General features: G+C 50.7%; 1 protein-coding gene across 1 annotated transcript; it reads right to left on the bottom strand.

Annotated features, from left to right (window-relative positions):
* Positions 1–16,019: 16,019 nt before the first annotated feature.
* On the bottom strand, positions 16,020–26,099 carry NPTX2 (neuronal pentraxin 2). Its single transcript, XM_021680109.1, has 5 exons — positions 25,674–26,099; positions 23,857–24,073; positions 19,042–19,286; positions 17,131–17,310; positions 16,020–16,247 (listed from the first exon to the last, which is right to left on the bottom strand). The coding sequence occupies exons 1-5, from the start codon at positions 26,097–26,099 to the stop codon at positions 16,020–16,022; spliced, it is 1,296 nt and encodes a 431-aa protein (XP_021535784.1).
* Between the last annotated feature and the right edge of the window lie 500 nt (positions 26,100–26,599).

Here is a 26,599-nt window from a genome sequence, read left to right on the forward strand (position 1 = left end):
AGATAGATAGATAGATAGATAGATAGATAGATAGATAGATAGATAGACAGACAGATACCATATAGATTCTGTATATATTTTGCTCTACCTATTTACTAGAATATAAACACCATGAAAGCAGAGATTTCTCCTTATTTTATTTCCTTCTGCATCCTCAGCATCTAAACAGTGCCTGGCACCTAGTGAGTGTCCCAAAATGTTAGCTGAAGTCATCACTGTCTTATTCAGCTCGCGCTGCCACAACGAAATACCATTGACTGGGTGGCTTACACAGCAGACATTTATTTCTCATGGTTCTGGAGGCAAGAAGTCCAAGATCCAGGTGCCGGCCAGATAGGTTTTGTTCTGAGGCCTCTTTCGTTGATTTGCAGAAATCTGCTTTCTTCGATCTCACATGGTAGAGAGAGGACTCTGGTGTCTCTTCCTCCTCTTATAAGACACCGACCTGAACAGATGGGGGCCCCCTCCTTATGACCTCATTTAACCTAAATGACCTCCTAAAGGCTCCATCTGCAAATATGGCCACACTTCGGGTTAGGACTTCAACACATGAATTAGGGTGGGGGCGTGGGGACACAGTTGGGTCGTAGGGATTGTCATCATCCTGGAAAGCTTCTCTGACGTCAACAGTAATCTTCTGGGAGTCAGATCCGGACTCCCACTTGCCTGCTGTGCGGCTTCTGGACACCCCATCCACTTTGGGGAAACTGCTCGTCTGAGACTTCTCCTACCTGTACTTGCTTCCTAGGGCTGCAGTGACAAAGGGCCACCAACTGCGAGCCTCAAGACCACAGAGATTTGCTCTGTCCTAGGTTGGAGGACAGGAGTCTGGAATCAAGGTGTGGGCAGGGTGGGTCCTCTCTGGAGACCTCCAGCGGGAATCTGTTCCATGGTTGTGTCCTCGCTTCTGGGGGCTGCATAACACGACCTCTTCCTCTGTGTTCTCATGGCCTTCCTCCTGTGTCAAATCTCTCTTTTCTCTTAGCAGGACACTGGTCATTGGATTTACAGCCCACCCTTAATCCAGGATGATCTCCTCTCCAGATCCTTAACTTCCTTACATCTGCAAAGACCCAACTTCCAACTAAGGTCATATTCACAGGTACCAAGTGTTAGGACTCGGCTGTATCTTTTGGGGGGACACTATGCAACCCCCTGTCCTACCTAACCTCTCTTCCTTCCCCCCACTCCTCCTTGGGGTCAGCCAGCACCCCAGTCCTCCCTCACGGGCATGTCCCCAATACATTTCTTGCACCTGGATCCTGTCTAATCCCATGCTGCTGTTGTTTCTCAGAGGACCCAAAATAACAAATACACACAGATGTGACTATTACACAAAAGGGATTATATATGTTGCTTCGAAATTTGTTTTATTTTACTATCACGTGTCTGTTCCATGTCCATGCACCTACAGATGCATCAGATTGTTTTTGAAGAGCTGAATAATATTCCATCTTGATTTGCTCGCAGTGCTTCTGAGTGTCTATGGATAGCTTTTGTGCTGGTGCTCTGGCGTTATAATATACCTGTGTAATTTGGGGCACCTGGGTGGCTCAGTCGGTTGAGTGTCTGACTCTTGGTTTCAGCTCAGGTCGTGATCTCAGGGTCATGAGATGGAGCCCCGTGTCGGGCTCCACGCTCAGTGGGGAGTCTGCTTGGGATTCTCTCTGTCTCCCTCTGCCCCTCCTCTTGCTCTCTCTCTCTCCCTAAAATAAATAAATCTTTAAAAAAAAAAAAAAAACACTACACATGTGTAATTTACAACAGTCTCCTGGTACCGACAGCTTGCCACTTGGAAGTGAGGCGTGAAGACCTTACTTCTGTTTTGGTCCCTATACCTTCCCTGCTTTTAGATGTCATTACCTAGCGTATCAGCTGGTGTTAAAATTTTTGTCTGGATCATCAAATATGATTTAAAAACTCATGAGGAGAGGCATAGCCAGTCTACTGTGTATTACCCATATGTCCTTTCCGGTGCTCCTTCTCCCAGAGGCTCCAAGATTCTTCCTCCTTGAAGAACTTCCTTCAGCCAGTCTTTCTCAGTAGGTCTGCTAATGCCAAATTCTCTTAGTTTTCCTGCATCTGAGAATGTCTTTATTTCCCCTTCATTCCCGAAGTCACCGGATAGAGAATTCATGGTTTATCTCAGACCTTGTGATTCTTATCTGTAAAAGGAAAGTCTAGGTCTTTGCTTTTCTATCTACCATGTCTCTGCTTAACATGCCCTGTTATGTTACATAGGTTATGTGTGTGATGCTATATATCTTTCCTCTGACTTCTTAGAGAGAGAGAGCGTTCATCCTGCATGACATCCTCCCATACACTATGTGCTGGCTCTGGGTGAGTCCTTTCCTGGGGTGGTAGCCTACATCCAAGATGCCCCCTTCTCCATGATCTCTGCCTCCGGAATGCACAGCCTTGAGTAGACCCCCACCTGGCCACATATGGCACCAGAGCTGGTCTGTGTGCCCTGTAGAACACAGCAGGGGTGATGGCATGTCATCTCCCTGAGACCAGGTTACAACAGATACCACATGCCATGAGATCACTCACTATGGGAAGCCAAATGCCCTGTCATGAGCAGCCCTTTGGAGAGGCCCACGTGGTGAGGACCTGAGGCCTGCCAACAGCCATCTTGGAAGTGGCCCCTCCAGCCCAGTCAAGCCTTCAGAGACTGCAGGCCCAGCCAGAGTCTGAATCACGACCTCATGAAAGATCCCGAGCCAGAACCACCCAGCTAAGCCACTCCTGGATTCCCGACCCACAGAAAATTGCGAGACAATAAATAGTTGCTGGCTTCAGACATTAAGTTTCGGAGTATTCTGTTACACAGCAACAGATAACTGATACACCCATCTTGGCTCCTTCAGTCCTCGGAACAACTTTGTGCTGTGCTTTGTTCTTCCATTCCCCGGGCAGGACACGGCAGCTCGGAGATGTGGAGTCACTGGCCCCGAGTCACCCAGAGGGGACGTTGGTACTGAGCAACTTGGGTGTTTGCATCTGATACAACCAGCCCTCCAGGCTTTCCGTCTGCTGACAAGCACACTCCTCCTCAGAAAGTATGTCCTCATCTGAGGGCTTTACTCCTCAAAATAAGCCCTGGAGAGCTAATTGCCCTTATTTTACAGACGAGCAAACTGAGACTCAGAGAACCATGACTTGCCCAGGCTCACGCAGCTGGGAGGGAGGGTGCGCAATCAGAACTCAGGCCCCAGTCCCCAGCCCCCTGGGGTCACTGGAAGCTGGATCCCTCCTGCCCAGAGGAGGCACCTCTTCAAAGAAGAAGTCAACCCTGGGTGTCCCCCTAAGGAGGCCTGTGTGGCCTCAAGCTCTTCTTCCCTGGCCCAGGGCTGTGGGGCCTGATGGAAGCCTGGAGCCCCTCCTCCACTGTTCTCGACCCCTCAGCCGGCAAAGGGCTCCCAGCCTGGAGCGATGGGTACATTGTCACCTGTGGGACTGAGTTTTCAAGAAGCAGCTGTTTACTCTATGTCTTGAATTTTAAAGAGGTTTAAAGTCCAACTTGGACCCTTAACTCCTGGGATGCCTGTAACCATGGCAGCACCTCACGGAGCAATAGCAAATACTTGCAGAAGCAGAGAGTGAGCCAGGTAGGAAGGAAAAGAGACCTAAGAATATGGGAATGGGGCTTTGCCCTGGGGGACTGCAGATGGCTGGGGGCCATCCCCAGGTCCCGGGGGACTCTAAGATGCCTCCAGTAATACCTGGGGGTACGTGCCCCACCTCTTGCCCCCATTTCCTGAGTCTCTGCGTGAAATGTGCCCTTGGGACAGCACGTCCAAGGCCAGATCCTGGGGGGGAGGGCCTCCTCTGCATCAGTAAGCCCCTTCTTTTGCTTGAGTCTGTTTCCTCATCTGTGAAATGGGAATAACAAACCTGCCTGCCTTTTCAGGGATGTCACGTGGCTTAAATGAATTCCAACCCCCTGAAACATCCTCAGCAGGGATTGTTGTAAAGATCCCCTCACCCCCACCCCAGCTGGCTTCCAGGACAAAGGGATGTCAAGATCTCCGGGCCACCTTCCAGAGAGCCCAGAGAGGGAAGTGGCTTATTCAAGGCCACATGGCAAGTGCGGCTGAGCCCACAACCTAGCCACCCAGCCCTGCTGTAATCTCAGGGCACGAAGCCCTCCCTGACCAGCTGAGCGGCCGTGAATGATGGCGGCAGTGTGCTGCCCCGTGGTTGTGCTCAGGGCTTAGCCACAATCTGGGTCAGGGCTCGGGGTGTGCCAGGCACGTGGACAGTAGCTGCCAAGTGTGTCTCAGCTTGGCAGGGAAGCAGAGCCTATAGCCCTGAGCTGCCAGGGAGGGGCCAAACGTTCCCGCAGAAGCCTGAGGAAGGGACCCCGGGCTCTCCCTGAGGGCCGTCCCCATCACCTGGGGTCGCGGGTTAACCGGTCCACATACACACCTTACAAGTAAGCCAAAAGCTGCGTTTATTTTTAAGTTACATTCTAGGGAGTGAAAAAGATTACATCCTATTATTAAGAGAGTAAGGGGGCGCCTGGGTGGCTCAGATGGTTAAGCGTCTGCCTTCGGCTCAGGTCATGATCCCAGGGTCCTGGGATCGAGTCCCGCATCGGGCTCCCTGCTCCTTGGGAGCCTGCTTCTCCCTCTGCCTCTCTCTCTCTCTGTGTCTCTCATGAATAAATAAATAAAATCTTTAAAAAAAAAAAAAGAGAGAGAGTAAGGTGTGCCGACGCAGCATGTGGAATACCACTAAGAGGTCCAGAATCGAGTCTTGGCTCTTTTAGAAGGTCGGGGCCTCAGTTTCCCCCATGTAAACAGGGAGTCTGATTGTTCTCAGGAGACACTGTTTTCAGAGTCTCCTTGCAGCCATCTACACTCTGCCTCCTTTCTCAGATGGAACACAAATATATGTATTTATTCCATTTCCCTATTTCTTGCACTGGACACTCCTAAAATAGGACAGGAGGTGGGGCCGTGAGGAGAGGTCCCCAGGCAGAAGCTCCTCTCTGAGGGCCGAGAGGCAGCTGGGGCTCTGCTGCCCACAGAGTGGGGAGACCTGAGCTCATCCCTCCACCCCGATACAGACCTGGCCTGGGCCCAGGACAACATGACCCCCACTCCCCTCCGCTCTGCCAGAGGCCCCGGCTTGGGAGCCAGTTGAAGCGCTGCTCTGGGGACAATAAAGGCTGTGTATGCAGCAGCCCAGTGGCCCTGGGGGACAGCTTCCTGCGGGGAAAGTCATGGGCAAGAACACATCTGCAGGGGTGTGGTGTCCCAGCCACACGGGGGCCAGCTCCCAAAAGGCAGCAGCTACGGAGCCTCATGGAGTGTGTACCCAAAGGAAGGACATCGGAGAGCTCCTCCCAGTCAGGCCCGCCACCCTCCTTGGGCAGACAGCTCAGTCATTACACTGTCCCTGGAGAGAGGGACAGACAGAGTCAGAGATGCACAAGACCACACTCCTCCCAGACTACTGAGGACTTGTGGGGCAGGGCTCCTGGAAGCCAGGCTCAGAAGTGATATAGATGTTAAAAGAAAGAGACAAGGACATTAAAACAATTATTATAACTGTTCAGCATGTCCCCAGAGTTTTTCTGTTCTGTATGTCCAAAAAGCTAAGTGAGGCATTATGAAATAATAATATATATACACACACATTGGTTTCTGACCCTACTTCCCGACACTGAGCTCCTAAATCCCTTGTAATTTCCTGGGTGATAGAGCATCCTCTGTTTTAATGAGGCAATTCTTTGTTTTAATGAGGCCCCTTGATGGGGCTGGTCGCAGAAACACCAAGTCCTGATTAGATGCTTGGAAATGTCATCCCCCCTACCCCGGAGAGGGACTGGAAATAGAGTTAATAATTAGTCCTGACTATGTAATGAAGTCTCCATTAAAATCCCCAAAGTGTGAGGTCTGGAGAGCTTCTGGGTTGGTGAACACATCCACGTGTGGGGAGGGTAGTGCACCCCAACCCCATGGGACAGAAATTCCTGAGCTCGGGATTCTTTCCCCGTGTCTCTTCATCTGGCAGTTCATCTGTATCCTATATGATAAACCAGTAAATGTAAGTAAATGTCTCCCTGAGTTCTGGGAACCATTCTGGCAAATTACCAAACCCAAGGAGCAGGTCATAGGGACCACAGTTTGCAACCTGTCGGCCAGAAGTACAGTTGACAATGTGGGACTTGTGATTGCTGTTGTGTTCCAGGCCTGTCTCCTCGCTTCTGGAAGCTTCAGATGTCCCCTGGTTTACTGATGGCATTCTCTGGGTCTTCACGTTGTCTTCCCTCTATACTTGCCTGTCTCCACATCCAAATTTCCTCTTTTTATAAGGATACTGGTCACAGGACGCCTGGGTGGCTCAGTTGGTTAAGCGTCTGTCTTCAGCTCAGGTCATGATCCCAGGGTCCTGGGATTGAGTCCTACATCAGGCTCCTTGCTCAGGGGGGAGCCTGCTTCTCCCTCTGTCTGCCACTCCCCTTGCCTGTGCTCTCTAGCTCTCTCTCTGACAAATAAATAAATAAATAACATCTTTAAAAGGATACCGGTCGTATTAGATTAGGGCTCATCTTAATGACCGCATTTCAACTCCATCCTCTGCAAAGACCCAATTTCCAGATAAGGTCACATGCCCAGATCCTGCCAGTGAGGACTTACAACATCTTTTGGTGGGGGAGGACATAATTCAAACCATAACACTTGGTTCAACATGAAGATGTTCCTATCTTTCAGCCCAGCCATTGTGCTCCTGGGCACTAGCCCTAGAGAAAATTCTTGCAGGTTGCACTAGTAGATACCCGCCATCCAGAAGTTCATCAGCAGAAGGACGGATAGATGGATGCAGTATGTGCATTAAAGAAAGATACACGGGGGCGCCTGGGTGGCTCAGTCGTTAAGCGTCTGCCTTCGGCTCAGGTCATGATCCCAGGGTCCCAGGATCGAGTCCCACATCGGGCTCCCTGCTCCGCAGGAAGCCTGCTTCTCCCTCTCCCACTCCCCCTGCTTGTGTTCCTGCTCTCGCTCTCTCTCTCTCTGTCAAATAAATAAATAAAATCTTTAAAAAAAAAAAAAAGAAAGAAAGATACACGGTGGTGAAAATTAGAGATTTACAGCTATACACACCATCCTGGAGAAAGAGCAAAAGCATCATATTAACTTATAAAAAAAAGCAAGTCCCAGAAGAGCCTGTAGTCCGATCATGCTGTGAAGATCTGAGTGGTCAGTTTTCCTGCCTCCTTCCAAGTCTTTGCTCACACATCATCTTCTCAATAAAGCCTACCCCATCAACCAACCTTGATGGTAAAGCCCAGGCTCCACAACCACACTCCTATTCACCCTACTCTGCTCTACCTGTCCTTTTCCCAGAGCATTTATCAACTTCTCACAAATTATATAATTTCCTTACTCATGTCTCTAGTAGTTATTGTCAACTTCCTCCCTCCAGAACATTAGATCCACAAGGGTGGAATTTTCTTCTCTTTCATTCATTGATGTCCACCAAGTATCTAGAATTGTACCCGGCACAAAGTAGACCCTGAACAAATTTTTTTTTGAGAGAGCGAGGGAGGAGGAGGGGCAGGGGGAGAGGGAGACAATCTTAAGCAGGCTCCACGCCCAGCATGAAGCCTGATGCGAGGCTCGATCTCACAACCCTGAGATCTTGACCTGAGCCGAAATCAAGAGTTAGATGCTTAACTGACTGAGCCACCCAGGTGCCCCCAGGTATTTCTTAAACTGAGTGGTTGGTACACTAATGTTCATTTATGATTATTTTTAAACTGTGCACGTGCATTTCACCTAGTCTGTTGTATATAGGATGTCTCCTAATAGTCTTGGAGGAAAACAGATGTGGTATTTCTTGCAAGACCTGAATCTTGAGCGGAGATACAGACCTTTCATGATCTATGCTATTCCCTTAAGCACAGAAAGCCAGGATATGACTGCATTATTCCCTCAGGATGTGCTCTCTGGTGCGTGATGATGAGTGACAAGGAAATGTCAATCTACCCACAAGCTGCAGTCTTCTGTGTTTTATTTCTGCTTGAAAAGGGTTTTAAAATGTGCTTGTGAATATTTGCACTGACAACTACACAGAACAGGACTGCTTTGTAGAGAAGAGTAAAACCACCTGGTAAATTTGCCCCTGTGCTTCCTTGAGAAAACAATGGGAAGCCAGCAGCCTGTCAAGGGCAAAGTCCTATAACCAAACGTGCGTAATCCTGGCCTTGACAAGCTTCCCTATCCTATCGAAATCCCTACTAACACTCAAGTCCCTTCTGTAAGATTGCCCAATGCCAACCCCAGGCAGAGTCAACCGGCTGCTCTAGGAGCCACTGAGGTTAAGGGCAATGGTTGGATTGGTTCAGTTTGCAGTTGAAATGTGGAAAATGCCCCTTCCCCAGCATTGACCACCCATGGGTTTTCGGAGACAATGATTTGCTTATTTGGCTTAATTGGTTTAATTGTCTCGTAACATGTGCATGTTCCATCCTTCTAAATATGACTCACAACAGGATCCATAACCGCAGGTTGAATTAAACTGGCTTGTGCGTGAGTATGGTTCCTACCAGTGACGGTCCTGTCATCATTTAAGGATGAGCACACCTATGTTTCTTTACATTTACTTTAAAAAAGTGCAGAGACTGGGTAATCACATTGGGAGTGCCTAGAGGGCGGGAGCCATGTTTTTAACCCCAATTTTCATCTCCACCCCTGACCTCTTGCAAAATCCAACTGCCCACTAGACAGCTCCACAAAAATGTGTTGTAGGCATGTTAGATCTATGTTCAAAACAGAACTCTTGATTCTCTTCCTGCTCAAACCTGCATTTTGCCCTCCCCCATCTCGCCATCTCAGGAAATGGCATCTATCACCTGCCCAGGTTCAAAACCGCACTTTTTTCTTTTTAAAATTGAGATATAATTTGCATGCCACAAAATTAACCCATAATTTTAAAGTGTACAATTCAGTAGTTTTTAAAATATTCAGACTTTTGCAACCATCACAACTCGTTTGAGGACATTTTTATCACCCTAAAAGAAACTCCATACCCATGAGCAGTCACTCCCCACTTCCCTCTAACCCCACACCCACCCTCAGCCCACGTCAACTGCTAATCTACTTTCTGTCTCTATAGATTTGCCTGTTCTGGACATTTTATATAAACGAATCGTACAATATGTGGTCCTTTGTGCCTGGCTTCTTTTACTCAGCATAGTGTTTTCAAGGTCTACCCATGTTATAGTATCTATCAATATTTCATTCCTTTTTATTGCAGGATAATATTCCACTGTATGGATATATCACAACTTTTTAAATCTATTCATCCGCTGATAGGCATTTGGGTGGTTTCTACTTTCGCACTATTGTGAATAACACTGCTGTGAATATTTGTGTGTAAGTTTTGCGTGGGTATGTGCTATCAGTTCTCTCGGGTATATACTTAGGAGTAGAACTGCTGGGTCATACGGTAACTCTATTTACAATTTTTTGAGGAACTGACAAAATGCTTTCCGAAGGTGGCTGCACCATTTTCCCACCAGCAATGTATAAGGGTTCCAATTTCTCCACATTTTCACCAACCTGTTATTTATTTACTTATTTTTAAATTACAACTGAACTGTCTCCAGTGGATATGAAGTGGTATCTCTTTGTGGCTTTAATTTGCATTTCCCTGATGACTGATGATACCAAGTACTTTTGCATGTGCTGTTGGTCATTTGTATATCTCCTTTGGAGCAAGATCTATGCAAATCTTTTGTTCATTTTTATATTGGATTATTTGTCCACTTTTGTTATTGAGTGGTTAAGAGTTCTTTACATATTCTGGATACAAGTTTCTTATCAGATATACAATTCCAAGTATTTTCTCTTATTCTCTGATAGACTTTTCACTTAACAGTCTTCTTTGAAGCAGAAAAGGTTTACTTGTGGTGAAGTTCAATTTATCAATGTTTCTTTGGGTTGCTTGTGTTTTGGGTGTCATATCTAAGAAATCACGAGCTAATCCAAGGTCACAAATATTTATAGCTATGTTTTCTTCTGTGAGTTTATAGTTTTAGCACTTAAATTTAGGTCTTTGATCTACTGAGTTAATTTCTATATATGGTGAGGTAGAAATCCAGCTTCATTTTTTTTTTTTGCATGTGCATACCCAGCAGGATTTGCTGAAAAGACTCTTCTTTCCCCACTGACTGGTCTTAGCACTTTTTTCCCCCCCAAAATCAATTGATCATAACTGTATAGATTTATTTCTGGATTCTGAAACTATTCCATTAATCCATACGTCTTTCCCTAAGCCAGGACCACACAGTCTTGTTAGTATAGCTTTGTAGTCTGTTTTGAAATCAAGAAACTTCAAATTTGTTCTTTCTTTTCAAGATTATTTTGGCTATTCTGGATCCTTGGCATTTTCATACCAATTTTGGGATTGGCCTATCAATTTCTGAAGAAAGTCAGGTGGGTTTTTAATAGGGATGGTGTTTAATCTGCAGATCCATTTGGGGAGTACTCTCATTGTAGTAAGTCCTCTGAATCCATTTTTTGACATTTGCCTCTCCCTCCCTCTGATGAGAAAGCCCAGGTGCTCTCTCCCTTGGTGCAGGTGGGAAGTTCAAACTCTATACAGAAACCCCAGCCCAGTCCCACCTTCTACCCATCATAAAAATCCCAAATTAGTGTCCTTTCCCTGCCCTCAAGCCAAGTGCAGCCCAACTTGGGAGTCACTGTTATCGATTTAACTGATCTGAGTTGGAAGTTTAGATAATTGGCATTTTAGACAGGAATGTGGGATTGGGGCTCTCCTTAAAGTGGTCCTGGGTCATAGGTCTTGGCCCAGACTTATCCATGTGTGTCAAACTGAATCCTGTGTCTTTTAAAACAAATTTTATTTATGTCTTTAAAAAAATTATTTATTATTTATCACAAGCTGGGGGAGCAGCAGAGGGAGAGGGAGAAGCAGTCTCTCTCCTGAGCAGGAAGCCCTATGTGGGGCTCATCCCAGGACCCTTGGATCATGATCTGAGCCAAAGGCAGACGCTTAACCAACTGAGCCACCCAGCTGCCCCAAATCCTGTGTCTTGATTCAATTCTAGCAGATCAGTGTGTCCTCTCCCCCACCACTGCAAGACCCTGAAGCCTCGGCTAAATCCCTAAGAATTTTTTGGTAAACTGAAGGCCACTCCATCTCTGACACGGCCCAAAAAGAGTTATCATCTCTCTCAGCATCCACAACATTTTAACAAGCCTAACATCTTCTAGGACTTCTTTGGGTTCTGGAAGCCAGGCATTCTGCTTTTACAAATCTTTTAAAGTTCACTTTTGTTGTTACTTGCAAATCGCCCCACAACAAAAGACTCTAGAATCTGTGCAAACTGCAATGCAAACTGCAATGCAACCGGCATTCCCAACAGTACCCCCAGAGGGTCCTTCACTACAGAGGCCTCAGCAACCCCCTCTCATGCCTCCTGGAGACTCTGGAGCACCTAAGTTACCCGTGGGCTTCTGATACAAGAAACTCCTTGGCCTCACACTATATGCCATTAGACCTGCAATTGCTGGTTGCATACTATGAGATCCTGGAAATAGTAGCTGTCCTAAGCCCTGGCCTGAGACCTCCCATACCCAGCTGTTTCTATGTCGTAGGTCATAAAAGCAACATCCCAGCAATAATTTCAGTATGGCCACCAAGGCCTTTCTGCTACATAATAGAGCTAACCCTGGACCCTGCGGCATATCCCATCTGCAGCAGGGGGTGGCCTTCCCTGTCCTCAGACCCTTGCCAGATGCCTTGGTGCTGAAGGTCACCCCTCTCTTGGACTCCTCGAAGCCACTTGCCACCAGCTGAATAAACAGCAAAGGGAGTTCTCATGCTTTACAGATAGCATAACCACCATGACACCCGCTAGAGCTCCATGGGGGAGCTGCTGTGTTTTAACCCTTAACCAGGATGTCCCTGAAGAACAGGACCCAGGGGTCAGCACAACTGGCTAAACTTCAGAGAGTCATCTTAGCACGGGCGCCCTGGCCTACAATTGACCCATTTGTACATTTTTTGACTCTTGAGCCAGGTTGCCCCTTTTGGGGTAAAGAACTCTGGGAATCTCTTGTCTCACAGACACCCAAAATATAAATCAAGATCACACGTATCTCTCTACTTACTGAAGCCACAATGCAAGACCTCAAGATACTCCTCTCCTTCAGAGTTCCAGATCTTATTAACAGTGATCAAGATACTCATCGTACTTCTCGAAATACACAGTTCTGGGCCCTTGAACAGGCATTCAACAGAATTCTCACCTCCCCTACCAACCTTAAGCTAAGACCTCATAATGACTTAAACAAGTTCAAATTCAATTAAATGCAACATGGCACATGTCAGCCATTAGTCAAACATCTGGGGTGAATTGTAGTAAGAGGTCTACAGTTTTTGATGTTTGACTGCTGACAGCTTTTAAGCCTCACCTCTCGTCTTCCCATCATGCCCCACATCTGGGCGAGTAATAAGAGAGTCTAAGTTCTTTTTCCTTTGGTAGCGGGGGCTGGGGGAGGGGAAGGGGGTTGTGCAAACCACACGGTGGAATCATCACTCTGGTCCTACCCCCTTTACCACCATAAAAAAACCAAGCCAGGGGCACCTGGGTGGCTCAGTCGTTAAGCGTCTGCCTTCAGCTCAGGTCACGATCCCAGGGTCCTGGGATCGAGACCCACATCGGGCTCCCTGCTCCGCGGGAAGCCTGCTTCTCCCTCTCCCACTCCCCCTGCTTGTGTTCCCTCTCTCGCTGTCTCTCTGTCAGATAAATAAATAAAATCTTTAAAAATAAATAAATAAATATCGAGTCAAGTTTACCATAAAAAGATTGAACACTTATTTTAAAGTTATAATTTGCTTGTTCTCATAATACAAATAAGTGAAAAGAAGGAAAATGTATAGGTCTATTTTATGATTATAAATCAATGAAATTCGTAATAATAATATGTCAACTTATATACAGAAAAATTAAGACCTCAACTACTGAGAAATTTAAAGTTACCATTTTAGGGGTGCCTGGGTGGCTCAGTCGTTAGACATCTGCCTTCGGCTCAGGTCATGATCCCAGGGTCCCGGGATCAAGCCCCACATCGGGCTCCCTGCTCCGCAGGAAGCCTGCTTCTCCCTCTCCCACTCCCCTGCTCTCTCTGTGTCTCTGTCATATAAATAAATAAATAAATAAAATCTTTAAAAATATTTTTAAAAATTTAAAAATTTAAATTAAAAAAATAAAAATCAGGGTAGGGGCATCTGGCTGGCTCAGTCAGTAGTGCATACAACTCCTGTGGTTGTGAGCTCAAGCCCCACGCTAGGTGTAGAGATTACTTAAAAATAAAATCTTAGGGGTGCCTGGGTGGCTCAGTCGTTAAGTGCCTGCCTTCAGCTCCGGTCATGATCTCGGGGTCCTGGGATCCAGCTCTGTGTCGGGCTCCCTGATCAGAGGGGAGTCTGCTTCTCCCTCTCCCTCTGCTGCTCCCCCTGCTTGTGCTCTCTCTCTCCTGCGCGCTCTGTCTCAAATAAATAAATAAAATCTTTAAAAAAAAAAATCCGAGTACAAAACCGTATGATAATTGTGTCCCAGGTCCTCTAGCCATGATGACCTCTGCTTGGTGGAACCATGGGGAGCTTTCACTTAAAAGTAGCTTGAGGTGGGGCACCTGGGTGGCTCAGTCATTGGGCGTCTGCCTTCAGCTCAGGTCACGATCCCAGGGTCCTGGGATCCAGCCCCGCATCGGGCTCCCTGCTCCGCGGGAAGCCTGCTTCTCCCTCTCCACTCGCCCTGCTTGTGTTCCCTCTCTCGCTGTGTCTCTGTCAAATAAATAAAATCTTTAAAAAAAAAAAAAAGAAAAAACCAAGCCAGTCTTCTTTCTCTGCCCTCTCAAGCCATTTTCAGACCTGTGTGGGTGCTACCCTGATCTCCCCCAGAAAGTCTCATTATATGATCAACCTTTTCGTACCCTCTGAGTGTGTGTGGTATTATCATCTGGACATCTGAGCCGAATTTTTCCCCACTATGTGTCCACAATGGCAATCCTGACACTATTAAGTCTTAATCTATGAACACATATATTTCCATTTATTTAGGTCCTCTTTAATTTCTCTATATAATGTTCTAGATATAAAAAAAGAAAAAGAAAAAATAATAACGTTCTGTAGTTTTTAGCGTACAGATGGTCCCCGGCTTACAGTGGCTTGACTTACAATTTTTTGACTTCGTGGTGGTGTGAAAGCAACACATATTCAGTAGAACCTAGTTTGAGTTTTGAAGTTTGATTTTTCCTGGGTGAGTGATATGCGGTATGACACTGGGGATGCTGGGCAGTGGCAGTGAACCACGGCTCCCAGTCAGCCATGCGATCACGATCATGAGGGAAATCGCAACAGGGCAGGGCCTCCAGAGCCATAGGCCGGCTTGACCCCAGCTCTGCCCTTAACTAGTCACGTGATCCAAGTCACTGTCTAATTGTTCTATGCATTCACTTGCAAATCGGGATTCACTTTCACGGGGTTGTTAGGAGGAGTGAAGGAGACGTACGGTAGAACACAGAGTAGGTGGCCAACAGGTGTCACGCCTGGGACAAGGAGGTGAGTGTCATCTAGGTGAGTTTGAGTCCTAGTTGAGAAGACAGGGGCCGGCTGGAGACTGCCCCCCTACCTCCAAGCATTTCGGTGCCCCTGGGTCTGCCAGACACAGGCCCCAGACTCATGGACTATGGCAAAGCCCCACCCCCCTACCCTCAGCCCCAGACAGGGAGCAAACAGATACGGAGGCATCTTCCAGTGCACTTTAATCAAAATTCCGTCATCATAAGAGTTCTTTTAGCATACAGTGTTAGGATGGGCATGTCAACTTGGTCCTACAAATGGAATTTCCACAGATTTGCACTTCAAACATGTATGAAAAATAAAATATATAATATTTAGCTTTATAAATTTCCCCACTTCATCACTCTCCTTAAAATAAGTTACTACCTCTGTCCAATAAATTAAGCAACCTGGAGTCACTGAGCAAATATCAGCCAAATGACTTCCATTTCCTGAAAAAGTTCTGGGGGAAATACTTGAGACAGTCAAACGCTTACAGTAATCAACATGGATTAAAACTAGCACATTCTTCACAGTGGGGCGAGACATCAAAAATGGAAGGCTGCTAATGGCTGTTCTTCTCTGTTGGGAAAAAATAAATCCCCCCTGACCATACCAAATGGTTGGAGAAGCTGCAACTGAACTTTTGGCACCGGTGGAGAAAGGAGGCTTTGCAAAGAAGCCATTCCCAGCGACGAGTCCATCAAAGCATCGATTGGAGGGAGAGGTGACAGAGGGGGAGGCTCAGCTGCCACAGCCCTCCTCCAGAACTCCCTTCTGTGGTCCCGCTCCCAGCCCCCTCTGGAGGCCCGGATGCCCCCTCCATCTTGGAGAAGGCAGGGTGTGGTCTGGGCAGCCTGCCCCCCTCCTCGAGCTGAAGAGTTCCTCAGAGCATAGTAAAGAACACCAAGAGAAAGGCCCTTCTGTGAGCGGCGGGGGCTGCTTTGCTGCGTGCTCAGGGGACAGCAGGGTATACTCAATACACAAGGGACACAGATACTCCAGCAGGATGGCCGCACAGCCTTTCAAGGGGACAGACAGAAGGTGCACAAGGGACATCGAGGATCCAAGAGGGTGGGCAAGGCTGCAGTGTGCTAGCAATTACAGGGGCTCTGCACTGGGCCTCAAGGGCCTTAATTCCCCCCCCGTCCCCAGAGGAAGTCAGATTTGCCCACCTGCAAGCTCAGGGCTTCTTCCCCCCTCAAAACAACACAATACTGGTAAAGAACAAAGAATCCAGTGACAAGGGCTGCTACAGAGCCTCGGCCTTCCAAGAGTCCCTGGGAATGAGCTTTGGGGGCCCCAGCCCATTCTGGCAGGGGCTTTTACACAGTTTAGCTGGGGGAGGAGGTGGCCTTGCACTTCCGACAGGAACAGCCCAGCCCTGGCCTCCTAGACAGAGCAGGAGGCAGCTACAAGTCAAGGAGACGCTCCTCACAGGTCTCCACGGGCCACTTTGAAGCCCCTCCAAACACATCGACGTTGTTGTCCACCCAGGGTATGATGTTGCCGGGCATGTTCGTGGAGCAGTTGGCAATGTTGATAATTTCTTGCGCACGAAGGACGCGGTCCCATATGTTGAACTGGCTGAGCTCCCCCACGAATGCCTGCGTGGCATCGAACCTGCCCCCAACAGTGTCCTGGGAAGGTGCAGGGGAGCAGAACCACATCGGCGCAGGTTCAAAAAGCAGACACACCCGCTAATTCTCCTGGACCGTGAACGGCCTTCGGGAAGGGATGCCAACTTGGGAGGGAGATGGGGAGACTGGGCCATTTTCCCAACTCCCTCCAACTCTGGCCACACCCCCTGACCCCTGATTCGTGCACATCCCGGAGCTCCAGGGCATGTGAAACCACCTCGAGACTAGAGTGGAAAGACATTTGCCCAAAGTCCCAAAGCTAGAACTAGATCCAGGTCTCCAGACTCCCAGCCTCTCCCAGGGAAGTGAGGGGAGGAATGGGCCGTCAGCAAACCTCAGACATAGGCTGAAACATCAACTCTTATCTGCCCAGGAGCAGACAAGCAACTTACATTTCCCCTCTCCCAGAGGGTGAGTTTCTTGAGGGCAGCTTCTGAAGTCACTTTCTCACCCCCATCTCCCTCAGGAGGCTAAGCACCCCACAGGCATGCCCTAAGTGCCCCAAAACACTGAGCCAGCAGCTCCTGGAAGATGCCATGTCAGCCCTTGGCATCCTGAATCAAAGCTGTGCCTGGCAGAGCCCAAACACCTGGAGAGAACCCGAAGTCCCTTCCTGATAACATGACCCCAGGGACACTCCTGAGCACCTGTGTTGGACTCCATTCTGGAATCTATCTGACCCATCACACCAACTTGGTCGACCGCCCTCTGCCCCTCAGGCCACAAGACAGCGTGGGGCGAGCTTGCTGTCAGGCCTCAGTGGCCAAGTCTGGCAGGCAGACAGCTGGCCAGGGGCCCCGGGGGCCCCAGGGGCAGCCTGCAAGTGTGGCCTTGTGCTGCTCAGCTGGCCAGCGCGCTCCCCTCTTGCACCCCCTGCACTCACCTGTTCCTGCCCAAGGATCAGCACACCCCCTGGCTTGATAGGGTGCCAGGGGGCCAGGTTTTCCCCAGTGCCGAGCTTCTCCCCATCCTGGAAAGCTTCCCACATGCCATCCCGCGTCGTCCAAGTGATGCAGATATGGTGCCACTTGCCGTCACTGACAAACAGGGGCAGCTGGGCAACCTGTGGACAGCAACGTGCAGGTGAGGGTCCCCGCAGGGTTTCCAGAAGTCTGACCTGCAGAGGGACTGGAGGTCCTGCTGCTCCCACCATGCAGGGTCCCGGCTCATCTCCCCTTCTCTGCACTGTGGGTAACATGGGCAACTCTGCCCCTCAGAACGCCTGGGGTGGGGAGACACTGTGTGACACAGACAGCCAAGAGGAAAGGGGCAGGCAGCCTGGGTACAAGCCCCTAACCCCAGGGTGGCCCGGCTTTCAAGGGGATGCCCTTGGTCCCAGGTTTGGCTGAGGGTCCAGGATGCTGTGCAGACTGAGAAGATGTGAAGTGAAGGACAAGCCCCCTCCCTGCCACGCCTGGACCTGAATGCCTCATGCCGGAGAGCCTGAAGGGAAGTCAGGGCTCTACTGGGCCAGCTTCTTTGGAAAACAGTCAGACCAGGCATCTACACTCTAGGCAGGGGCTCAAATTCTATCATGGCACTTGGGGACTCGTGTGTGTGTGTGTACTCCTGTGCAGAAGACCAAAGGCCTACAATTATGTGGGAGTGTGTGCTGGGGGGTGCAGACAGGGACCCCCCCATATGGAAACGGAGGAAGGTCATTTTGACCCACATTGTTCTGCCCGCAGTCCCGTGAGCACTACAGACCAGCCCAACCAGGTACCATCCTGTTGTTACTGCTGGTATCCTAGCAACCCCCTGCTTCCTCCCAGGAATTGGCTGTTTACATGCCACCTGACCCAAGAGGTAAACAAGGTTCTGGGCCCTGCTGTGTCCAAGGGCGTTATTTAGAACAATTAATCCCTGCTCAGGGACATGGTCACCTCCAAAAGGAGCCCAGCCGGGAGATTCCACAGCATTTGCCACTTAAACAAACTCCCCCCAGGATGGTTCAGTAACGTCAGAGTAAGGGGCCAGGGCAGAGGCAACAGGGAGCTGGAACAGTCACTCGAACGCTCAGCTCCAGCAAGGACGTGAGGACACAATTCTTTGGCTATGTTGAGTCTGACTTCAGAATGGAAGTTTAAGTGGGGTGCCTGGAGGTCCCGCAGATGCCCAGAGCGGAGTTCTTGAGAAGATCCGCTCTTGAATGTCGAAACCAGCCAGTGGATTAAAAAGGGATATTTACTCTGGAAAAAGCAAGACTGTAGGGACAGAGAACAGATCAGCGGTTGTCATGGGCTGGCGTAGGGGCAAGAGCGGACCACAAAGGGGATTTGGTGGGGGAAGGAGGGGAGGAGGGAGGAGGGAAGAAATGAAACATTTCCATATTTCAATTGTGGTAGTCACACAACCTCAGACATTTGTCAAAACTGGTCGGACTGTTGACTGAAAACTGTAAGTTTTACTGTAAACTGTATCTCAATAGACCACCCCCAAAAGAATACACATACCACCTCCCCTAATCAGTATGGCCCTGGGGAACAGCCCTCACTCATCGGCCCAAGGGCCTGTGACCATTCAGGCTGGCCCACACAGACCCCAGCTCTGTTCCTTCCACACCGTCTGGCTTGGAGCCTGTGCCCCTTCTAGGCCAGACTCACAGCTTGGATCTCCACCAGCCACGGCTGCCTGCCCCTGCCCCCCACCCAGACAGCCGGCCAGTGCGGGGCTGAGTCAGTGCAGAGCTGTCCCCACTGCGAGGAGGAGAGCCCTGCAGGAGAGCCCGCCAAGGAGGCTGGCTGCCAGACGCGGCTGCCGTGATGGGGGCAGGTGGTGTCCAAGCAGGCCTCACCTTGTCGTTGATGAGCAGCTCGATGGGGTTGTTGCCCCACTCTATCAGCACGATCTCGTTGGCCTGCCCGGGCACCGCGTAAGAGAACGGGGTGCCGATGCCCGGCAAGGCGCTGGATCGCAGCCACAGGCAGATGGTGAAGGCGTAGAGTTCAGGCAGTGTCTTCTTGATCTTGCCATACAGGTAGTTTGTGCGGAGCGGGAGGGACACTTTGAACGCATCGGGAGACTTGAACGCGCTGTTGCCTGGGGGGTGGAGAAGAGAGGTGGCGCTGCGTGAGCCTACTCCCCGCCAGCATAGCCCACAGCCACGGCTCACCCGGACCCCAACTTCCCCCATGTTGGTCCTTCAAGCAACAGAGCACCCGCTACCAGGAGGCCGTGGTGCAAAGTGCTACCAGCCCAGGAGTAAACAAGAGCGGCCTTGCTCTTGAAAGCTTGAGGAAGCGGGTAGGGACAAGCTGGATTTAATTTTCCCGTTAAATTAAGCCAGAAAACCCTTCTTCAGCTCTTTTCTTGAAATCCTGACCTCTTCAGCTCCTTCAGCAAGGGCGGGGTCAGGGCCCTGCTGGCCTTGGGCTTAGAGGCAGGAAGTCCTAACAGGGACCTGGGCACTCGATAGACACTCGTCAAGCCAGTAAGCCCCTCACTTCTCACCCTACAGAATCCCTGCACCCAAGCAAAGGAGTCCACATTAGTGACTGGACACGACAACTTAACTCAGAAGTGGCTTTTTGGACTAAATCCCTCACATGAACCACTTTGCTCATGATTCACCCTTTCCTCCTAGAGAGAAGATTGCATCTGTCGACCATTTCCTGTGGTTTGGTGCCAGTCAGAGGCAGAGAAATACAGAGGTGTCCCTCCCTGCTGAGGTTAACGCCCTGGCCAGAGCCTTGAGCCCTTGGGGCCCGCCTGGGACTGATGAGAACCCCGACTGTCCTCATGTAAATGGTGCTTCCAAAATCTTTGAAAGCCACTGGTACTCTTAAATGGGTCTAAATAATTTCTAATAGTTTTGATTTAAGCTCAAAATTAACAATAAAAATAAACACACAAAAAGCAAGTCCCCGTCTCAACTTATCACAGATTCTGAAGTTTGCAGGGTCCCACCCGATTCTGTGAGCTGTCATGGCAGAAACTTCCCTCTTATTTGGGGACTAGATGCTTCTGGTGAAGGAGCCTAAACACCCTTCGCTCATTCAACAAGTATTTATTAGGTATCCACGAAGGGCCAGATGGACTTGGTCACCGTGAAAAACAGGCAGGCTCTCTGGACCCAGAACCAATGGAGCCAAACTGCCTGGGTCTCGAGTGCATGAATCAGCCCCTTCTACAGAACAGAAGTCAGAACAGATGAGCCTTTCTCCCCGGCAATCTCCCAAACTCCTTTGCTTTCATAGAAAATAACACGTGAGAGAAGCTCTTTGGGGCCATGGTTCACCCCCACACATGGAAGACCTGCAAAGAAAAGCAACAGGGCCCAGCATCACCCTTTCAACCTGTCTGGAACAGGCAGCAGAGAAAGACTAGCCTCTGGGCTTCACAGGTACTATTTACTTGAATCTGCGGCTTGTGCAGTCTTGCCCAGTCCATCCCGAGCTCCTGGTCTGCGGAGCCGCTGAGTACCCGGCGAGGGTTGGGAAGACTTGGTCACCCCGGGAAGCCGAGGGGGGCCAGGCCGGGTACAGGCTGGGACTGAGCCTGCGTTAGGCTGAAGCAAAACTGAGGTTAGGAAGCCCCACCTCCCGATTCTGCAGGTTGTGCAGTTGAGGCACTGAGTCTTGGAGGAGCGAGGGGACTTACCCCAGGTCACACAGCTAATGAAGGACAGAGCAGGGAGCGGAAGTCCCTCGCTCAACTATGTGCAGCCACTAGTCCTTAATCTGCAAATGGCCGTGTTCTTCACAAGGCATGATTAGCTAATAAAGAGAAATGGCTTCTATCCTTGCAGGTGGGCAGGCCTGCTGATTTAATAAGGCTCGGTGTCGGTAATATCATTAGCTAGGTGACAACAGATAGGTTTAATTAGACCTGGGAGAGCCAAAGGGCAGAGGAGGGGCCCACACCCCAAAAGCTGGTGCCCTCTATTTATATCAAACAGCTTGGAGGTTTAGAGGAAACTTCATTGAAACCAATTAAGGCATTAAAAGGCCTGACCAATAAATCAGAGGCTGCAGGTGGCAGACAAGTGAAAATGGGGGGCAGCTGGGGCCAAGGAGAGATGGGCTCTGTCTTCTCAGTGGCAATGTTTATTTCACCTCCAAGGTGGGCTGTGCCTGGCCGGCTGGCCCAGAACCTAGAGGCCCCTGCAGACGAGCAGATCCCACGACAGAGAAAACAAGCATCCGTGGGATCAGGCAGCACGAGCATGTGCATGCAGCGTTGGATGCTCACCCCGGGCTCTGGGGAGCCTCCTGCTCAGTGGGGCTGGAGCCCACACACTGCTCCAGGCTCTTGTCCTCTGGGGTCACCACCAAGTTCAACCCCAGCTCTGCAACCTGCTGGACCCGTGAATGCACTTAGCTCTCTGACTCAGTCAGTCCCTCATCTATAACTAATGCCTACCTCACACAGTTGTTGCAAGGGTTACAGAAGACACAGAATGTGGAAGTCACAGCCTGGTGTTTGGCCCAAAACAGGCCCATAACGGGCAGGAGATGATGGACTGAGGGCCAGAGTCCCCAAAGCCCCCTACTTTGCGTATGCTTGAGGTCCATTTCCTCCAGGCTCAACAGGATGCTTTGAGGAACAGAGTATATTTTCCAATCATGGTCTACTTGGGGGCTGGGAGTTTATATATCCCTTTATTCTCATCACAAATAGGACAAATAGAAACTCAGAATTAGCCGGAAGACAAACTGGTTGGCAAACGATCATTTTCCTCCAAGACTCATACCAGAGCTGGGTGGAGCACAGAGAAGGATTCTAGAGTTCTCCTGATGGGTCAGTACCAGGTCCTGGGGGCTCTACAAGAAGGCCAGTCGGGGGCCCCTGCCCTGCGGAACGCAGCACTAACTAGGACATGGACACCACCTTTCTGTGCCAGATGAGCTCTGAGGGCTTCCTGTAAAACCTAGGTATCAAGAGCGTGGGTGCTGGAATCAGGCTGGGGATGCGAGGGACAGTCACAAAGTGGCAGCTCCTGGGCGGTCAAAGCCATGTTGTTGCTGCTTACCAGCTGGTGGCCCAGATCCCACCTCAGTCCCCTCTCCCCAAATGACACACCTCTGGCCGAAAGCTTCAGGGCATTTTTCTCATCTGTGTAATGGGTATAAGAAAAGTCCTATCTCACAGGGGTGATGGGCTCAGCACACACTAACCTAACAGGCTTCTATTAACCTACATCCTTGTAGCAATTCAGCCACCGAGCCAAGCAAGATTCAGCCACCAAGGTCTCTGGTGGAGCTCTCTTTTCGTGCTACAGCTACCCCCTTCGAGATACTAAGTGACTGTGGTGTCCCCAGGTTCCACTGTGGGTGAGGCTGGGGAAAGGGAAGGCAAGCCACCTTCACCTTGGACCTAATGCTGCCTTTCTGTCCTCCTATCCTCAAGAAAGGCTGCAGCTGCTCTGCCTTCAGGGAAGGCTCTTGAGACCTAAGGAGCTTCCTGAGGTCACCCAGCAGAGGTGAGGCAGAGGACATTCTTTCAGAAACTCCAGAATCCAAGTCTAACGGGTAAGTCACCCACCCCTTACGGAGAAGGATAAGGAAGAAAACAAAGAGTGATGAAGGAGACCTGTGACTTCTGGGGAGGTGCTGTAAAATGGAACAGAGACACCATCCCCTTGATCATCTGGCCCGCCCCCACAGGTGTCACTAAAGGCATAACTGGATGTACTCCTATCAGTTCATGAAATGGAGTAAGGAGAAACTGTCTTTGTCAGGCTGGTGCATTTCAGAAGATTACAATCTCATCTCCACTATCAGCAAACCTAAACTTCACTCTCAGGCCCCCTGGCAGTTTGGGCCTCAATCACTTAGGGCCCTAGATCCCTTGCCTTCCTGTGCCCCATGGGAGAAACTTACCCACCACAGTGTGAGCCGAGAAGAGAAAGATACTCAGAATCCACCGAAGGATGAGTTAAGAAGTGGCTGAAATGCCCACATGGCAGAAGGACGGGGTTAGGTGGTTTGTCCAAGCTGGTCCTGAGGGCACTGGCTTTCCCATGGATAACGCCAGGGGGCTGGGGTTGGGGCTAATTCCTGAGACAACCATCCTCAATCACGCTTATCATTTGCTCAAACAGCCACGAGCTATCTCCATGCAGGGTCAGGCACTGCAGACACCCCGGCGGGTATCTGCAAGGGATGGAAACCAGGCTGCTCCCAGCAGCAATCGGCCCCTTCTGTCTCCACTAGGTCGGAAAATGTATCAACAAGGCCGTTAAGTTGGGCAACTGTCAGGCAGAAACCCTAAACCCCTGTGCACCATGAGAGATGCCTCAAGTTGAAAGAGCAACACTTCATTTGAGAAACAGAGAAGGGAAAGCGGAGAGCTGGGGATTGGTAGAGTGCTGTGGTTTTCTGCACATAGGACAGGTAGGTTCGGAGATGACCCAAGAGCAGCCTCAGAGCCGATCCCAGTAAACAGGAGCAGAGGCCGGTGCTGAGAGTCAGCAAGCAGAGGTCACCACTCCCTCAAGGGCCCTAGTGATTGCCTGTATGTAAGTGGGTGGCTGTGGGCCAGCCCCGCTCTGCCTGCTCTGAGCCCAGCTTCCCTTACACTGCAGCCAAACACTAAGACAATGGGGTGGGTGGGGGGGCTGAGAGGGATGTCAGCCAGAGGGTGACAGAGAAGCTAGCCAAGAACTCACCTCGCTCCAGCTCAGTCACCCTCTGCAGCAGAGCGTTCAGGGCAGTCTCGGTCTTCTGCCGGTGAGCCGAGGTCTCATTGTGGAGCAGGGACTTCTCATCCTCCAGCTCTGCCACTTTGCTCAGTAGCTGCCTCTCCAGCTCCCCCAGTCGCCGCTGGAGCACCTCTCGAAAGTCGCTGGGCAGCACTGCGTTGGACACGTTCACTCGGAGCTGGTGCTTTTAGATGGGGAGAGGGACACATGAGGGAGAAGTATTAAGGCCATTTAAAAAGAAATTGTGAAATGTAGCTCTAAAAGCCCAACCACACAGGGAGAAGCTTCCAAAATGGGCGTATTAAATCGTGCCAATGGCACGAAGGGGAGCACTTCCCGGATGCTTTTTTCTTTTTTGTATGGAAAGGATTTCAAAGTCAAACAAGAATTACCTTGCTGCAATATTTGAAACTTACAAATTTCATTTTCCTCTCTCAGAAAGCTATTTTCCTCCTCTTGCTAAAAAGTCAAAATTTTAATCACTATCTACCATCCTTGGGTAAAGGCCACAACACAGTGAAGTTTAAAAAAAAAAAAAAAAAAAGTTAACCAAATGGTACTCAAAGCAAATGAGCTTTCATCTGTAAGTGAAAACAGCCCCCAAGTCCCGATATGGCACAAAGGTGAATAACTATGCTTGCAGAGATGTTACTGGAAAATGAGAGACCTAAAACATGACAGTTCTGAATTCCAGGAATCTTTGCTTTGAATGCTGTTTCTAAATCCTCACTTCCTATGTCTCTTACTCCTCTACCATCATGCTGGCTCTGGAGGAAGTCTGCCACTGGCTAGCCATGAATCCTTGGCAAGCTATTTACCCCCTTTCTAAGCATTCCAAATTGTAAAATGCAGTTAAGAGGATCTGCCTCAAAGGACTGTTGCAAGGGTTAAAATGAGATAATACCCCTGGTGTATATTTAGTAAACTAGAAATGTTAGCTGCTATTAATCATAATGAATCAAGGGATATACAGATGCTAGAAATACTGTATTTAGCTATCATGCCACAGGAAATCCTCAAATAATTTTTCAATAATTACCACCTGTAATTGAAACCTAGTTTTGTTAATAAGCATTTTGGTAAACGTCTTTAACAGAAACGTCCACACTTCTTAAACAGGGTTCGAAAGTAAAGATGGAAGTTAAATGAGGATTTCTCTTGCCAAGTTCCAAACTGCATACACACTCCGAGAGAGAAACGGAATAAGGTCCCTTCCCCCAGAGCAGCCTGGAAGGGCACCTTAGAACCGGCGCAATTCGCGGACAGAGCGTCTTTGAAGTTAAAACCAGGTTCCCTCCGAGGCGCCAACCGGTGTGTGGCCCGGGACCCGCCCGCGCTCGCCTCCCCGCCGAGACCCTGGGGTCGCCGCCCGCTCTGGTCCAGCCCGACCTGATTTATAAAAGGAAACACGGGACAGCCGGGGCAGCTGACCGCACGCGGCAGCCGCACGTCACCCGGCACAGCCTCTGGGAGCGCGTCCGGCCCCGGGAGACTCGGACATTTACAAGAAAGAAAAGGCCGTCCCGGTCCGCTCACCCGGACCTCCGTTAGTGACTGGCCACTCGGCGGACAGTCCCGGCGCGCGGGGGGAGTTAACCCTCTCCTTCCAGCAAGAAGCGGGGTGGGGGGCGGGATGAAAGCCCCGCAAGTAAGTTCGCGAGCCCGACCGAGAAGCAACCCCCCCGACCCCAAGCCCAGCTCGCTGTGTCCCGCACAGCCTGGCGGGCAGGACCACGCGCCCCACCACCACCCCGCGCCCCCCAGAACCCGCCGCGCTCGGCTACCTCGAGGCTCTCCAGGCGGTCCTTGAGGGTCTGCAGCGAGCGGCTGAGCTGCTCCACGACGTGGCCGGGGTCCCGAGGCAGATCGCCCATAGTGTCCTTGCCTGTAGCTGCCGGGCCCTGCGCCTTGGCGCCCGCCAACCCCTCGCAGCGCGCCAGCTTGCCCGTGAGCTCACGGATGGCCTCGCGCTGCGCGCCCAGCGTCTCCTTCTGCTGCACGACGGTCTCGCGCAGCTGCAGCACCGCGGCCCGCAGCTCCTCCTCGGGGCTCAGCGCGCCGCCCTGCATGGGCATCGCGGGCAACGGGCAGCCGGCGCGCGCCGCTTCCGGGGGCAGCGCCGTGCACACGAAACGGCTGCCGGGCGCCGGGCCGTCTTGGGCGCCGGCGGCCACGGCGAGCGCCACGCCGGCGGCCAGCAGCGCCAGCATCCCGCCACCGCAGCGCTCACTCCAGCATCAGCGGGCAGGCAGGCGGGCGGGCGCCGTCGGGGCGCGCGGCGGACGCGCCTCCGCTGCGGGCTGCAGCCGGGCGCCCGCTCGAGGGCAGCCTGAACGCGGGAGCTAACGGAACCGCCTGCCTCACGTAGCTCGCTGTCTCCGCCCGGCGCAGCGCTCTGGTCCGACCCGGCCCGCGCGCCCTTTCTTAAGCTGGGGGTGGGGGGGCCGGCGCGTGGGGCGCAGCGCCGCGAGCTCTGATTGGCCCGGCTGGGCACGCGTCAGCGAGGGGGCGGGGCGGGGGCGCCTTCTCCCGGCGGGCGGGCGCGCGTGTGGGCCCGAGTCGGGGGCGCTAGCGCGGGGTTGTGGGGCCCCCAGAAAAGGAGGACTGAGGTAAAAAATTAAAAAAAAAAAAGGAAAAGAAAAAGAAGAAAGAAAGAAAAAAAAGGCCGCCCGGTTGCCTTCGCGAGCGTTGGCTGGCGTGTCCAGGCGCC

The sequence above is a fragment of the Neomonachus schauinslandi genome, chromosome 5 (genome assembly GCF_002201575.2).
Source record: "Neomonachus schauinslandi chromosome 5, ASM220157v2, whole genome shotgun sequence".
Lineage (NCBI taxonomy): Eukaryota > Metazoa > Chordata > Mammalia > Carnivora > Phocidae > Neomonachus > Neomonachus schauinslandi.

Coding starts and splice junctions, on each gene's coding strand:
- NPTX2 (XM_021680109.1), bottom strand. CDS start 26,099: ATGCTGGCGCTGCTGGCCGCCGGCGTGGCGCTCGCCGTGGCCGCCGGC. Junction 17,311..19,041: donor AGCTGCTCATCAACGACAAG/GTGAGGCCTGCT, acceptor TGCTGTCCACAG/GTTGCCCAGCTGCCCCTGTT. Junction 16,248..17,130: donor TGATCCTTGGGCAGGAACAG/GTGAGTGCAGGG, acceptor GCACCTTCCCAG/GACACTGTTGGGGGCAGGTT.